This window comes from Nicotiana tabacum, chromosome 1 (assembly GCF_000715075.1).
Source record: "Nicotiana tabacum cultivar K326 chromosome 1, ASM71507v2, whole genome shotgun sequence".
Taxonomy (NCBI): domain Eukaryota; kingdom Viridiplantae; phylum Streptophyta; class Magnoliopsida; order Solanales; family Solanaceae; genus Nicotiana; species Nicotiana tabacum.
Window position 1 is genome coordinate 19,358,281 of NC_134080.1, and position 16,092 is coordinate 19,374,372.

Sequence of the window (16,092 nt, forward strand, 5' to 3'; positions counted from 1 at the left end):
AAGTTATATTTATTAACTTGTATTTAGTTGTATTATTCAGCTGTATTCAGCTGTATTTTTCTCTGATTTCATATGTATTCAGCTATAGTCAATTTCATTGAACTGTATTATCAACCTATAGTCAACATTATTGAACATGTTGTATTCAAATGTATTGAACAATTGAATTACCTATATTCATCCAATGTCAGTTAAATTCAATTGTTTCAACCAGCTGTCCAGATTTGTATTCAACTGTATTACAGTGTATTCCTCCAAAGTCAATTGAATTAAACTGTATTATTAACCTATATTCAACATGTTGTATTCACCTGTATTAAGGAATTGATATAGTTGTATTCAACTATACTAAGATACTCTCACAGCCACTTCATATATATTTTTATATATAAAAATACTTCAACTAAATAAATTCAAAAAATATTAACGAAAGTCATTCCACGATATATTACTTCGAAAAAAGAATTTATTATAGCTGATAATGTCATAATAAGTGTTGAGAAATTGTCGAATCACCAATACATGTCAGAATACAACTATTTATTACGTGGAGCATTCCTACAAGTTCGCTTGTTATGTCCTCCCTGCCCACATATGCTACATGAATGTTGATTTTTCGGCAACAGCAATTCACTTAAATTTTTGCCGCGCTTCTTCTTTGGCCTTCCAGAAGGTCTTTTCCATTTGGGTGGTAGTACAACCTCCTCTGCAACATGCTCTGGTATATTCCAGTCATTTTTGTCCGGTAGCGGGTACACTGGCACATCGAATGTCATTACAATTGTACTTGTCTTGTAATAGCTAGAGCAATATTCTTCAGGCATTAAAAACTTGCTCTTCAATACAGCCCAGGCATGTGGGCATGGCAATTCATCAATTTGGAACCTCCCACAAACGCATTTTCTCTCGAGCAGGCAGACTGTGTAATTCCTCCCACCATCGTTAACAATATGTAAGTATTCAGTTGAGGGTACCACCTACATTTAAAAATAGAAATATAAGTTTTGAACACATTTACATGAATTAACAAATATATACTACTGAGTTAAATGGTTACTATCAACTTCGAAAATTGCAACTTCATCCAATTTCAGTTAAATTCAGCTGATTCCAGCAACTGTATGCAACTGTATTCAACTGTATTACTGTGTATTGATCTACAGTCTGCATTTGTATGCATTTGTATTCAACCTTTTTTGAGCAACTGTATTCAGGTATTTCCAATCAATTTAAACTGTATCAATCACCTGAATTCCATTGTAATCATTATCACGTGCATACAGTCTTAATAATCACATGTATTTACCTGTATTCATCTATATTATTTACTAGTTCAAGAAAATATTCATAAAAATTAATGGGTAGTTCTGCCTAAAAAAATTGTATTCAGTTGTATACAGCAATGCCATAAAAAATTAACTTACAGTCATACGGGTACACATGGTCTCATTCAACTCCAGCATTTTCTAGTATTTTTCCCAAGCGTCTTGTATGTCTGAGTAGCTTCTTTACGGTTACTACAATTCCAACGACCAAACATCTTCCTAACTTCTTCGAGGAAGTCATATATTGGCAATTCCCTTGCTGAAACTAGTGCTGCATTGATTGACTCGGCGATATTTGACGTCATTGTCCATCCCCTGTTAACAGGTGCATACAACCTAGCCCACTTTTCGTAACCAGCTAACTCTAAGTATTCTTTCACCCTAATATCCAGGTGAGAACCTGGATATGTCTTATCCATTGTATATAAGTATCCTGGTAATTTTTTGTATGAATCAGCCGGTTCACCTCTAAGAAAATTCATTGCCTTTTCTTTAGCCCTCCACTCCAACATTTAGCTAACATCAACACCTAAATCTGATTTCACATCATCAATAATGTCCCTCGGAGTGTATTTCCTCTTATGGTTTGTAAGCTTTGTCCTTATAATACCACTTATAAGGCTGCTACTAGCCTGCCGCTGCTCGTACACTTTATCCTTCAGCGGACATGTATGGTTGTCATTGAATTCTCTCACCTTGAATAATTTCGATTTGTTAATGCTTGAAGCCTTAAACCTCCAATCACAATCTTCAGAAATACATATTAATGCATAGCTGGAAAAAAAAGTTCATACATCAGACAACTTAACGAATCTGACATATATACTTCCTATTCATAAAGTACCAAATTGATATCTGTGTATATGTAATTTTGTATACTAACGAATTCCAATATTGTTAGATGTGATTAAATACAATAAATACAACTAAATACATTCGTATGAATAATCAAACACTTAATAACATTATAGACATAATATGAAAATAATCATAGCCACTGTTGTATTTTTTCAATAGTAAAATACACCTGAATACATATTATTAAGAATACTAAACAAATATAAATTTTCAAAGGTGTTCATCATCTGGAGGAAACACACAAATACAACTAAATACAACAAAGTTAAACAAACATCAAACCTGACAGCATTAGACCGATCAACACGGAATTGAAACCTTTGAGCTATAGCATAATTCTCCATCACCTCTTTCAATGTAGCTTTATCCTTATAAACTTGTCCAGCCATAACCTCCTTTTGATTAGTTTTTGAAATTATCAAATCCTTGTGGAGTTCGAACACTTCAATCGCTTCTCCTGAATTGGCAAGTTCTATAGCTAGTGTATCATCTGTATCGGAATCGTACATTTGAACTGCTTCGTCTATCTGCACAATGTCGCCTTGATTTAAACCATCTTCGGAGATAAGCTCTTTTTCCATAGTTGTAATGCACAGAGGATACATCCCAAATTCTCTGTTCTCTTTTTTCAATTCTACATACACTCTGTGACCCATATCATTTTGTATTTCCATTGGCGTGCAATTGCCTTCAACATTGTATTGTATTTTAATGGTATTTGTGCTCAAATCTATACCCAGTTGATTAGAAATTGAACCAACTAGATCATTAAAGGAAGCATACTCCTTAATCAGTATTCCCTCAATGGAAAAGTCGATATAATTGCCCTCATCGTTCCACTTTCCAGAATGACGCAACAAAACTGTCAAGCTTGCCATATATATAGAAGAGTTATACCTTCTTTTGTATATAATTTGTATCAATCGATAAGGAGGAGAAGAAAATCGCACAATATAGAAGCATGTTGCTCTGTTTCTTCGCTTCTTTCACGTTTATGTATTTCTGAGTTTGAGAAGAATACAGATTGATGGGATAACTTTTAAGTTTGTTGATAAAATTAGGGAAATCAGAATTGATTTAATTTCCTTCCGTTTTTAACATCTTCGTCGACCCAGATATTGCGCAGATATGTTACATATTTAGCGCTACATACGTTTGAATACAAGTAAATACATATCAGGATTAGCTGGATTTTCTTTTTGTACGCCGCTAATTTTTGTTGTATTATTAAATACACTACCTTAAATACATTAAATACATTATAGAATTGCATAAAAGATATCTATAGGACGTAATATAGCAAAGGGTTTCTATTAATGGCTAATTAGGACTAAAAGATGGTGCTTTGTGAAAAATTCTCTAAAACTTATTGGAACATTCAAAAGTTCTAAGTCCAACCTTGAAATAATACCTTAAAAGATAAAATTATGAAAAAGTTCAAGAAATATTTATAAATTACATCACAATAAGTATATTTATATATTAAATATATCTAAAATTTCAATATATGTAATGTCGGGTTGGTCTGGTTTTGGTTTGACTTTCTTTAGTTAAAATCAAATTAAACCAATTATGGTCGGGTTTTTTTCCAACACCAAACTAAATCAAACCAAATCATGGTCGGATTTTTTTTCTCGGTTTGATTCGGATTATCGGATTGGTGCGATTTGTCGGTTTCCTTTGTAAAAAAAACTCCTAGTTGGAAGAACAAAGGTGAACAAAATCAATTTTAGTGACAATTTGGAAATTCATTTTCTAGTTTTTAAGGTAAAAAATGTACATACTTTAAATTCTTCAAATGATTTTTTGCAAATCCCAATCTATAATAGTAAAAAATACTTAAAAAACTTATAGCCAAATAACAACTGATTGGCTTTTCAAATACTAGTGCTAGTTTTCTGGATATGATGAGCGCATTATTCCATTTTTGACTATTCACCATATAATAATTAATTCGTAAGCATGAAAAATATGGAAAAAAAAATGCACTTTTTAAGTGACAAAAACTACAATGATAGTTTAGTTGCACGTACCGAGGAGAAGAATGCATGCATTTGATCAATTTTTTGGGGGCATAATATAAGATTTATATGAAAAAAGATTGAGGATCTACATTATAACAAAAGGGCATAAAAATGTACCAAATAATTATTGGGTTGGTAATTCACATGTAATGCTAGAGTCTGCACCATCAAAGATTATTGAATCTCCCATTCAAGATTGATCAGGACGGGAGACTTACAATTGGTCACCACGTGGCCACCCAACTACAAGAACATTTATTAGTATCTCATTTTGGCATAGGTCCCACAAATTTCTATTTGCCGTAACACTTTTTTCTCAGGTATTTAATTATTTATTTATTTCTAATAAAGGAAGTAAATTTTAGCTCCACCGTTTGGTGTAGGAATGAGGTCAAAATGAAACCAACATTTTTGGACACAAATATACCGAAAGGCAAATAACAAGAATTTAGAAGAGGCAATAGATAGGGAGTAACTGATTATCGAACAACCAAAAAAAGGAGGACATCAATTAACGGTACAATCGTTGGTAGTACTTATATGTACGCACATTATGGTAGTAAATGTTGTACCACCATTCTTGCCTAATCTTTTGTCATTAAGATAACTAGTATGCATACTCGCGTGATGCGCGGATTATTTCAAAGGAAAAAAAATAATATAGTAGAAACTGGTCTATATTGCAGACTTAATTTAGTGATTTACATTGAAAAGAATTAAACCAAAAAAGCAAATATATGAATTTCGCAGGATTGTATCTATGCCAGAAACCACCAATATCTATGCATTCACGCAAAGATCAAGGATAAAACTTGTCTCAAATTCAAAACAAAATCAATATAGATATTCAAGAAGAGAGCAGTTACATTTTCTTTTAGAGTGATTGAAGTTTATATCCTTCACAAAATAAGGACAGTAAAAGCTTTGCGTCAATTTATTCAATACTCTTTCCCATCGTCCGAAGCATAATCGATTACCGCTTTTGCTCCTGCTAGAAAGATCCAGTATTCCCATTAACTTTTGCATAAAATGATGCCTTTTACTTCAATGTTTTAGCTATTTTCCCCGCATATTCCATTCCATTTTCCCTGTTTCTACGGTAACATTTTTAACTTTAGCAGCTTCTTCCCCAACATAGCTTGCTGCACTCTTGCTCTATTCTTGAACACTTTGTTTTGCAATTGGATCTATCTCCTCAGGGGAAGGAGTTATTGCTTCACCAATTGATCTGATCTTCTCCTTAATATCCTATGTTCTGGGGCAACAAAGAATGAAAGGGAAAAAGATAATGTCTGCACCGTCCAGAGAAAAATAATTATTTGAAGTTTGAACAAATATTTACCTCTTATATAAAACTGACTAAAAATATGCATGAAGGAATAATGATATCATATATCAGTATCATAATCGTTCTTGCACACAAGATGCTTGAACTCAATTTTTATTACGTGCTTTAGTTTGTCAATCCATCTCACACCAAAGCAGCCAAAGACTTGATTACAATCTCACGCACATGTTTCGAACCACTTGGTTCCCTTCGCAACACAATATCAAACAAAATTGAGCTTCACATTGGAGTTTATAATTGTATGTAAGCTTTCTCTATGTAAAAATTATTAATTGAATTTATCGACTACATAAGAAAATGAGTAAAAAAAATCCAAAGTGGCTACTGGCAATTGATTCCATATACTTGAAAGCCACAAAAATTCAATTTCCTGTCAATATGTTCACACATCACAGTTGGTTCGAATTTTATTTTTTGTGAATAGCAACACTTTGAAGAATTATGTATTATTTATCTTGAGTGAAAAACCTGACAGTAAAAGAAAAGAAAAATTAACCTCAAAATGTTCAATTTTTAAGCGAATAACAACACATGAAAAAGCATGCATCATTTGTTCAACAACTTTCCACTTTCTTTTACAAAATTTAGTCCAACATAGGTGATAAAAAATAAAATTAAAGATATATCCAAAAAGTAATCATACAACTCCATTAGGACTTAAAATATGCTTCTACATTTGTTGAACAAATAAATCAATCAACTGACTTGAATTATCAGAGTTTTCAAATTCCTCACTTATAATGTTTAAAATGGATATAAACCACTTCTTTCCATTGGTACATCCAATGGAAAGAAGATGCACCTTCTCGTCAAATTGGTGATATGTATACATGAAACACTTGACATAAGTAAAGTTCATTTCATCTCTCATAGTTTGTCTGGTATATGATTGTAATAAACAACATTAGAAGATGAATCTTCACTACATAATCAAAGATTTACAATTGTCTTTCCAATCGTTTATTCTATTATGATATCGACAAATGATGAAAGAACAATATCCATGCCACAGTTCATTGTTAATAGCAGAGAAGGTTCTTGTAATGGTTTAGCTTAAAAAGTGAATATCTGTATGGAATGACCTCAGCTTGATACTTAAGAAACAAAATTATCCAACAAAAAATGATAGGGATAAATACATAAAACCTATTTTTTCTTCAATAACAGTAAAACCCATTAAATTGCTCAAGTAAAGTAAATAAAGGGAGCTAATAATTTTTAGCAAGTTACAATGATAGATTTTCCCCCTTTTTTGGTTTATTGGGTGAAGAGTATTGGGAAATAGAATAAGAAATAAGAAAAGGTAACCAACGAACTTGCTAGAGTTGTATTCATAGAAGGTAATTCTTTCCTCCATACATAAGTGACTCGCTCATTTTCCCTATAAAATATTCAAATTAATATGTTCTATAACACAAGAACTTACCACATGGAAATTCAAGGAAAAGTTATTTTTCATAGAAAGTCATAATCTAGACATGCATATGGACTTTGTTAAGAGGAGAGGAAGGGTGAGAAGAATCAAATTTATCATCATTCCAGTCAAGTACTTTATAGGTTGTGACTGTTTTTCAAATAAACTTTAGTCATATGCCATCACAATCCCCAAAAACATGGACTAATGCATTCGTATTTTTCAATCTCCAGCGGTACACACCAAGAAATAAAAATACCTGTTTGCATAGTTATCATGAGCAACATAGTAGAATCTGCACTTAGTTTAACACTTGCAGCTTGCAACCGACATTCGGGATGTTGTGGTGTTATGATAGCACCCAATCGAGTTTATGAAGGCACAAATAGTGGACTTGCATAAAAAAACACATGGTTGCTTATACCTTAAAATATGCCATCAGCCACATAAGAAACCAAAATAATGAATTGTCGACATTGATTCTTTGTAGTTATATATATATATATATATATATATATATATATATATATATATATATATTTAGATATGCTCGTTCAGCGGGCACATCAATATGTATTATATGTCAATAACTTATTGAAAATGATCATTACTAAGAATCTATGGCTTCCATTTCCAAGAAGTGATGACAATTAGATATTATAGTGATTTTTATATTTTAGCAAAGGAGATATCTGATGACCACTTAGGCACTTAAAAGTTAAAATTTAATATCTTCAGAGCTGACTAAAAGTGTTATACTAATATTTTTGAGAGAACAATTTGAGTTAACACAAAAATATTGACAATTTTCAATCAATGGTCCAAATAAATTTTAAGTGCTTTGCAAAAGCCCAAACCTATTAAAACATTTAACAGGCCATGAAAGTTAAATTTTATTTTACTCATCAGTAAATGCTACATTTATGACTCGACAAAAAATTAAAAAGGTGCAACAAAATTTAGCAAAGAGTATATCTTTAATATGAGAATGATACTGGCACTCTATTCAGAAGAAGAGGTGATTAGTCAGCATTTGAGGGTCATGAGACAGTTTACTTCCCATTATGATAGAAAGAAATTTGTGCATAAAAGATATGTAACTAAGAAATCTTGCTTATTGATTAAACTATAAATTACCAATGCTCCAGATATCTCATAAGTCGATGAGTACGAAAAATCTAAATGAAAAGCATGTTACTGAATTACCATGGCTCCACTTTATTCAGTCAAACCTTATTAGGGATGCCGAAGTTCATAGTTTTAATTTGGCACGTGATGCCATGCCAATCATCAACTAAATACTGGAGCTATTCTATAGTTCATTAGATTAACCATGGTCGTGTAGGGGAATGAAAAACTATACTTTTAAACACAATAAGTACAGAATTGAAAAAGGAACAACAATCATAAAGGAGTCCAAATGTCTATGAAAGCCTTAATTTACTACCTCCATTATCAGCCTTGAAACTTAATTCTATTTTATATGTGCTTAGCTCCAAATTAGTGTTTGCCTCCCTTTCTTACACTTTATAACAGTGTCGTCATACGCCTTGGGCTAATAAATAAGTCCTGTCAATTTTGAAAGAGTAAACGACATAACATAAAAGGGAGGAGGATAGTCAAGTTATGCTCATTAGACCTTGCACATTCCATCTCTCTGTCGATCAATGCAGAAACTCTCCCTTTATGAATTAGACATCTACTTACCAAGTGAAAAATAATAAAAGTGAGCAAAAGTTAGTTTTTTGATTTAGAAAAAAAAGATTTGAAACTTAGGTGGGTCAACAATTAGCTATCTACATGCAATGTATACCTAAAAGATGTAATATATGAAGACTAAACTCATTGAAACCGTAAGATTACCAAGAGCATTTTTTTGTCTCAAATTCAAAAGAAAATCAATATAGATAATCAAGAAAAGAGTATTCTTACATTCCCAAAAAAGGTCTCAATCCAAAAATACATGAATAGATCAACTTCACAATGGCGTCTAGCTGTGGAACACCAATAGGTATTATTGTTGCCTCCCTAATTTTATTTTACTATTGCATTATATCCTGAAGTCGAAAATGCAAGATAATAATAAGCAGCTTCTGGAAAAAAAAAAGTGAATCAAGGATGTGAAGAAACGCAGCAGACCTGTCTCGCCATAAGCAAATTATGTAGCCTTTGTGCGTTGAAAGATGATTGTGATAATTAGTTCTATAGTGGTTCTTTAAACATGCAAAGGAGTGGATATATGATTAAATTGCAAAATAACAGTGGTAAATCATCTTGTATTTAGAAGGAAAAAAAAGGTAGTCGAAATCAATTATGAAAGTTTTCTGCAAAATCTTTGTATAAAGCAACAGTCATTGTAAATAAATCTTGTATTAAGAAGAAAGTAAAGGTAGTTAGTCGGAATCAGTTATAAATTTTTTTTGCACAACCTTTGTATAAAGCCTCAGTCTTTGTAACTAAATATTCTACGTATGTGATGAAAAGATACCTGATCATTTGTAACATACTCATGTAGAACAACATCAAAACAGAACTCATGCTTCTCAATATGAGTAGTGAAGTCCGCTTTCTATAATACAACCAAACATCAATTCCTCCCAAATATTTAGAGGTTAAATTAAATTTATCCTAAAAAAATTATAAATATTAAAGTTAAGTCACTATGATCTTGTTAATACAGTTACCTTATTAATTTTAAGATAACTTTTCTACAGTAATGAGGTTGGAGAATTTGATAGTCGCGGATGAAAATTGATCTTATAATGTTGTATGTATCTGAAATAGAAACTCATTTGCTCCAATAGCTAGATTTGAAAAATTATAACAATAGTGAAGTACAAAATTTTTTGTCATATACATAATAGGTTCCTTTATGGCCTTCGACAAACTGAAAAGACTAAGCCACAAACCAAGAGAATAATATGAGCATATATTTATAAACCAAATGAAATTAATGTCACACGATAAGGATAGGGTTAGTACCAGTTTGGCTTTGTTGAGAAGTTAACGGGCATATGTACGATTGGTTCTGCAAAATACAACAGAAGAAGTAGTCATTGGTACAAAAGTCTCAACAATAATCTATGTTCCACAAATATTTTGATCTATTAGTAGTATAATGTGTGGTGTTTTCATGTTCTCTGGCCTTGTCCAATATTTATGATCTTTCACTGGATCTCCAACCTTAAGAAATGCACAATTAAATTTTCAGCATTTAACCGACATATAGTTATGGAGAAAGTTAGAATTAAATTAATTCTCAATATTCTTGAAAACCATTGGGAATAACATGGATGAAGAAGCGATTAAGCTTGGAACTGCATTTCAAGAAATAATCAGCGCCCCACTTGATGCCAGATTGAAAAAATTTCAGATCACTTAGAATTGCATTACAAAATCAGACCTTTGATTTTGTAATGCAATTATTAGTAGCCTGTTACTTTTTCTATTGAATAACTTATATAAAAATGAAAGAAGAGAAAAGCAATGAGTGAAAGGAAAAAGAACTCGAAATTTTCTATGTTCAAGTTAAATATCTGTTCATAATCTTTCTATTGAATAACTTATATAAAAATGAAAGAAGAGAAAAGCAATGAGTGAAAGGAAAAAGAACTCGAAATTTTCTATGTTCAAGTTAAATATCTGTTCATAATCTAGAGAAGCAAGGAGTGAAAGGAAGAAAGTGTTGGGATATATACTATTAACCATGAGTTTGGTTTAGATATAGTATTTATTATGAAATAATTGTTTATTCAGTTTTAATAAAGTTTTAAATAGATCATATAATAGTCTGTGTCATTTGCTTATATAGTAGATGATTTAGTGTATAGAGTTTAGCTTATACACGGAAGATTAAATCATCGGTTCTTATAAGTATAAAGTTTGAGTTCACAATCTAATGATGGAATTGGACAAACCATCAGGAATGATTGTAGCACAAGATTAAATATAATTAATCTTGATTATGGGAATGGTTTAATTCCAACTTCTTGTGCTAGTACATTTTGTATGTATTGAACGGACCAGGTAGAGATAAGTATTTTATACTGACTTAATAAAATAAACTCTCTAGCCATTAAATGTACTTATACTCTTAATCTTGATATAATTATTATTAGTTGTGTATATTATTATTGTTTTGATTTATTAAAAGGCGAGATTCTTTCGTAGGTCAATATGCCTGGTAAATTGGATAATAATAATATACATTGGCGAAGTAATAGTTAGTTGATGGAATCCATGTCTCGGTTTAGAGATTGATGATATACCTTTATGAAAGTTTATAAGTTTTCATGTGTAAACCTGGCCGGTGAATTTTGTATCCGACACATGAAATAAGTTAAGCGAAAGTCTAAAGGAAATAATCAATAAATTAAATCGTCAGTAATTTAATTTAATTGATTCGTATCTGAATCTTAACATGGGGAGTTAAATAAGATTTAATGGATGAATTTCGAAATTGAATAAGGAGTGTAATTACGAATTTTTAGTGGAATAATTCGTAATTAATTATGGTGGATATTAATTTTGAAAATTACAAATTAATTCCATAATTGGAAGCCTTGTTAATTAAATTCTGTGGTCCCTACTGTGCCTAAATAATAGGAAATAAAGGAATCCTTTTTCTGGTGGAAAAGAAAACCTAACAGGTTTTGGAAAAGGGTCTTAACCCTTAAAACTTGTGCTATAAATACATAAGGTTTTCCACCTAGAGGGATGAGTACATGGTGGCTGAAATTTTCAGCCAAGTTTTCCAAGAAATTTCGCCCACACGAAATTGTTATTTTCGGGTATTATTTGGGTAACACAGTAGAAGACCGTGGAACGTTCGAGGATCACGATTGTGCGGGTGATGGAGATTCCATTGAGAAGTTATGGAACTGAAGGCTCACGTGGTAGAAGAGATATGTTCACGCTTCAAGAGGTAACCCGTGAAATCCCGTTTATGCTAGTTGTCTAAATTACATGTGATTTTGATACTGGGATTGCTTCCACTGCATATAATAATCCATCAATTGGTATCAGAGCTCACTCACATCTAATTAGATAACTAAGTTTTTTCATGAAACAAGAATATGGTGTTTATGTGCATTTTTTGAATTACATATATATGTGGTTTTTCTGAAAAACTGCACTGCTGTTTTGTGAATTAACTGTGCATAATTTATGGATTATTCTTATAATCATGAGATATATGTTTTCTTATTGATATTTGATTGAGATTATCTGAATTTTTTGGGGTAAACCCTAGAAAAACGCAAAACCTGTTTATGACCGAATAGCCGGAATTTTCGGAGGTCAGCGAACTTGACAGACTCCGATTGAGCTGAAATTTGGTGGATCCATCGGAAACGCCGTGGTGAGAAAAACTCACCGCTTTTGCAGTGAATCATGGTATTTTTCGGCGTTTTGAGGTCGTTTGGACTGTGTTTTGGACGTTTTTCTATTTTCTGGAAATTATTTCTTAATAATTTTAAATCTTTTTTAATTCAATGGTGTTGGGGATGACTCCCCATGGTCCCCATGATTAAATACTAGTCATATAATAGGTTTACACATTGACTATTAGCAAATAAACGTGTTGTTGTATTAAATTCAATAATAGAGGTGTAAGATTTTATTGACTAGGTTTTACAAGGTATAATTCATATTGTGTAATGATATAATTATTTTGTAAGAAAGTAAAATTCTCTATTTGATATCCTGGATGACTAATGATTGGAGCGTTTGGCATGTTTGTGCATAAAAAATTTCTCAAATTTAAGTTTATATTTTCATGCCCTACGTGATTACTAGTTTGGATTTTCGATGAAGAATTTTGTTCTCTAATTGGAGGTTCTAATTAAATGAAATATGACGGTATGTTGTATGAGTTTTATAATGTTGGTATGACTTTTAAGCTATGGTCTACCATAAAATAATTTTATGAGCTAAATATATATTCACTTGTAAATTGAGAATTTTATGAGTATAAATAGTTACCACTGAAGTGGTTTGTTTATTTGAACTCATGAAAAATTCTTAGTAAATTTGTACATGTGAAATTATATCTATTCATGGATTGAGCATTATGATTAATAAGTAGGATCCACAAAATGGTCTATTTATTTGAGTCATTGAAATATGTTTAATATACCATGTGAAAATTATCCTTGAGAAATCTACATTAATGGTGGAGGTTCATAACTAGAAAAGGAGTATTTATCTTTGGGTACTAGTGAAACTAACTCCACCCATGAGAAGAGATATTGGTGTTTTCACTGAACGGGAGAAAATATAATATCTCAGGTTCTTATGTATTTAATAAAAGGATAATTTATTGCAAAAGGAGATATTATATATCCTAGAAATAGGAAGAAAATAATATATGTCTTGAGCTCATAGTGTAATTATAAGGAGAATGGAAATCAATATCATATTTATTTTAATTCATGAAACTACTTAAAACGGTTATTCTCCGAGTTTGGTTACAAGCTAGTGGTCATGAATTTGACGGACTCCGATTAACCTGAAACTTGGTGAGTTCATCGAAAACGATCTAGTGAAAAAAAAAACTCCTTGCTATGCAGTGAATCATGTTGTTTTTTGGCATTTTGAGGTCGTTTAGATGGGTTTTCAAGCAGTTTATTAAATTGAATTTGTTATAAATATGAAAAATTATTCTTTATATATCGGCTATATTTGTGTTAAATCTGAAACATGATGATTTAACTTGATATGATATATAGCAAGAATGCAAATCACATGGATTTAATCCTGACTACGCCAAAAAAATAATTTATTCGAATTTGGTCTAGTTTTTGGCGATCATGAATTTCACGATATCCGAATAACCTGAAATTCGGTAGGATCATTGGAAACGATCATTTAAGAAGAACTCACTGCTATGCAGTGAATCACATCATATTTTGACGATTTGGGATCGTTTAGGTGAGTTTTTTGGAGGTTTGACGGATTAAAATGTGATTTACATACGAAAAGTCATTCTTTCTATCATTTTATATGTCTAATCGGGAACATGATAACACATGTTGATTTGACATGAATTGGTATATGATAAAAAAAATGTAGGTCATATTTTAAATTCTTAAAAAAATGCTTAAAATGATAATTTTCCAAATTTGGTCGCAATTTTTGATTGATATGAAATTTGGTAGATTTATCAGAAATAGTCCAGTCAACAATAATCACGACTAGACAGTGTGAAATATTAATTTTAGTATTTTAAGACTGTTTAAATGGGTATTGAGCATTTCTTTTTAATATAGAACTTAATCCTCAAAGAAAAGTTCGTGGTTGTGATAAAGTGGTGATGGGAATAAACCCCTATGGTCTTCATTTTTTTTATTTATAGTGAGATAATAAATTTATGCGTTGACATTAGGTCTTCCTCCATATCGGATAAATTTATTATGAACTCACTGGCTATAGTTACTAGTTATTGATAACCAGTATTAACTCTCCATCTGAGCTTAAAGGGTTGAATCAATTTTGTAACTACAATACAATCATGATTAAGTGGTGATAGAAATATATTTCTATGGTCTTCCACTATTAATTTCAAGTGAGTAATAAATTTATGCGTTGACTTTAGGTCTTCCTCCATATCGGATAAATTTATTGTAAGCTCACTAGGTGAAATACTAGTAATTGATATCGTGTACTTACTCTCCATCTGAGTATACATGTTGGATCAATGAAACTAGAGCTATTAAAAATGATGTTCACTTGACTTAAATTAACAGTATACTCTCTATCTGAGTTGGGTCTGTTTTAATTATTGGAGTGAATAATCTGGCATTGCATATGTATGTTGCATGAGTAGTTCTTTCCCATCGAAATTGCTATTCAAGATGCATGACATATATGTGTAGTGTGTTTTAAAATTTTTGTATTAAAAAGTTATATACAATTGACTGAAAATAATAGTATGCTCTCCATCTGAGTTGGTTCTATTTATTTTTGGATTGTATAATTCTTGCATTATATAATATACTTTGCATGAATAATTCTTTTCCCATCGAAATTTATTATTCCAGATGCATGTATGTATATAAATATTGAATGCAGTCTGAATTTTACTATTCAGTGTTTTGACTTATTATGATCTATTTAATATTTTTATCTCAACTCCACAATAATTTTATGCAATTTGTCGTATTACTTGTTAAAATTTTTTTTTAGTGATAAGGCATTAATTTTAAGGATGCAATATATGTACTTTTGTTAGAAGGAATTTAATTCCGATTTCTGGGCAAAATAAGAGATGGATATTTGTTTTATTTTTCGAATAACTCTTGAGTTATTGAGCTTAATAAACACTTTATCTCTTGTGGTACATGAATGCATGACCTTGTTATTATATATTGATGTCTCTCCTGAACAGAACAATATTAGTCTACCTCATAAGAGAATATGTTCTTCAAAATTGAGTAAAACTTATCTGTGCACTTTTATCTAAGTCATATTAATCTGGATAGGATTTCAAGTTGGTCAAGTATGGACCTTAAGGTTCATTGAAAGTAGAGGCACTACCAACTTGTGGATCCTGTTTGGAAGGAAATTTGACTAAAAGATGTTTCCCTTTAAAAGGAAATAAAACTAGTGATAAGCTAGAATGAATCCTTTCTGATTTGTATGGTTAAATGAACATACTCGTAAGAGATAGATTTTGAGTATTTTATGACGTTCATAAATGATTACTCAAAATATTAATATATTTATTTGATGCACTGTAAGTCTTAATGAATTAAGTAATTCAAGGTTTTTAAGACTTGAAATAGAGAAGCACCAAAGAAATATATTAAGTTACTACAATTTGATTGTAGTGGCGAGCATCTCTCTAAAGAGTTTTTTAGTTACATATCAGAATAGGGATTACATCTTAATTGACTACACCGTAAACTCCATAATAGAGTCGTGTAGTAGAAAGAGGAAATAAGTCTCTTTTGGATATGGATAGACTAATGACGTGTTATTCAGATTTGCCTTAATTTTTTTTGGAATATTTCCTGAAAACTTCAAATTACATTCTGAATTTAGTTCCTTCTAAGCTAGTACCTGGGACATCTATAGAACTGTGGACTGAATGTAAGCTTGGTCTGTGGCATGTTCAGATATAGA

The 16,092-nt window shown here is 31.2% G+C and overlaps 1 protein-coding gene across 1 annotated transcript; it reads right to left on the reverse strand.

Moving 5' to 3' along the window:
* Positions 1 to 536: 536 nt before the first annotated feature.
* Positions 537 to 1,837, reverse strand: LOC142162053 (uncharacterized). The gene is made up of 4 exons (XM_075218354.1): positions 1,550 to 1,837; positions 1,307 to 1,371; positions 1,147 to 1,204; positions 537 to 977 (listed from the first exon to the last, which is right to left on the reverse strand). Exons 1-4 carry the CDS (start codon positions 1,835 to 1,837, stop codon positions 537 to 539), a joined length of 852 nt encoding a protein of 283 aa, XP_075074455.1.
* Positions 1,838 to 16,092: the final 14,255 nt, after the last annotated feature.